At 52.3% G+C, this 1,644-nt stretch overlaps 1 protein-coding gene across 1 annotated transcript in view; it reads left to right on the top strand.

Annotated features, from left to right (window-relative positions):
* Nucleotides 1–1,644, top strand: part of LOC104278648 (double C2-like domain-containing protein beta) — a gene marked incomplete at its 5' end in the record, with an annotated part of 30,414 nt that overhangs the window by 28,370 nt on the left and 400 nt on the right. The window contains 2 exon segments of the mRNA XM_009875676.1: nt 757–838; nt 1,051–1,147. Coding sequence (XP_009873978.1) covers nt 757–838; nt 1,051–1,147 — 179 coding nt within the window.

The following is a 1,644-nucleotide window of genomic DNA, read 5'->3' as shown; positions in this document are numbered from 1 at the left end:
GAGGCTCAGTCCCTGAAGTAACATAATTCCCGTTGTTGCACGCAGTGGTTTTGTAGGTGCCCCCTGTGCTATCTGGAGTAGACTCTATCTGCAGGGCTTGAATGAGAGCAGATAGACAAGTGATGCTTCTCGGTACAAGTCCTAATTTTTTAATTATGAGCAAGATCTGGAAAGTATAACGAGGCAGCAGAACTGATGCTTAAAGGAGTAGCACCAACACAAAACGATGATGGATTTCCTTTGGCCTGGCCCAGATTTCAGGTGCCCTCTGTGCTTTGATGACAGTTCAGTCTCGTTTGCTTCCTGGCCCTGCTGCTGCCGTGCAAAATATCTGCAGGAAACAGCAGTGCCCGAAGCTGCAGCCGCTGCACTTGCTCCTGCTCCACCTTAGACCCCGGCGTGAGGTTTCTGTCTTCTGGCAAAGACTCTGGATGAGCAGAGCAGTCGCACAGCCCCAAGTCTGGACTGGTTCTGGGCTGGGAGTGTTGGATTTGGGGAGCTGGAGGCATGTGTGCTGTGCCAGTGTCCCCTAGGGACTGGAGATGGGATAATCGGTGCTCTCTGACAGCAGCCGGTGACTGATGGGGAGAAATTCCGCTGCACCCCAACCATCTCCAGCATCTGGGCAGGGGAGGAGGGACGGGCAGGTCTGGGGGACTCAGCCACCCACCTGCCCCTGCTCCCTGACCTGTGCCCAGGCTTCAGAGAGGGGTATGTGTCCCATGTGTGACCGTGCTGCTTTGGTTGCGTTTGCAGTTACCTGAAACCAGATGAGGACAAGAAGTCAAAGCATAAGACAGCGGTGAAGAAGAAGACACTGAACCCTGAGTTTAATGAGGTGGGTTTTCACCGGTTGTGGTTCTTGCCAAGGGGGCTTTTATCAGTGAAAAAACAAAAGAAGAAAACATGACATCAGTCATTAGGTGAGGGATGGAGGCTGAGTTCCCCATGGGTGACAAAGGGCAGCAGCCCAAGGAGGAGGATGGACAGTCCCAGCCCCTGCAGAACATGGCATGGGTTTGTCCTGACTCTGCCTCTGCTCCCCAACAGGAGTTTTGCTACGAGATAAAACATGGTGACCTGGCAAAAAAGACCTTGGAAGTCACAGTGTGGGACTACGATATTGGGAAATCGAATGATTTCATAGGTGAGTGGACACTCCAAGAGGACTCCTTGGCCTCTTTTTTTGTTTTGTTTTTCATCTTCATCTTCTCTACCTCTTCTTTTTTCATCTGCTGCTCTTCTGCACTTCCCCAGCCTCCTGGTTTGTTCTCCGTCCTCACATTCCCTTTTGCTGGGTTTTTGTTCTGCTTTTCTCCCACTCCTGAGCCTCCTCTCCTGCAGCTGACCCCACGGCTCCTCACTGCAGACATCCCCGTGCGAGGAGCTCCCGGGCAGGGAGAAGCTGCTTCTCCCTCTCCGCTTCTGTGCTCAGATCTCCTCTTCCAAACAAAGAACAGGTTTAACAGGGACGTTTCATTTATCTCTGTTGGATGTGTAGGCTTGCTGTGATTTTGTTACCGGTCAGCATGATTTATTACCAACAAGTGCCCACTATCTCAGGCAGCCGCTACAATTGCAATGAGCATCCAGCCCTTGGCACAAGGACAAGGTGCCCAGGGCAAGTCCCAGCCTGCAGCCACC

The sequence above is a fragment of the Apaloderma vittatum genome, unplaced genomic scaffold (assembly GCF_000703405.1).
Source record: "Apaloderma vittatum isolate BGI_N311 unplaced genomic scaffold, ASM70340v1 scaffold26658, whole genome shotgun sequence".
Lineage (NCBI taxonomy): Eukaryota > Metazoa > Chordata > Aves > Trogoniformes > Trogonidae > Apaloderma > Apaloderma vittatum.
This window is presented reverse-complemented; position numbering and strand designations above follow the sequence as displayed.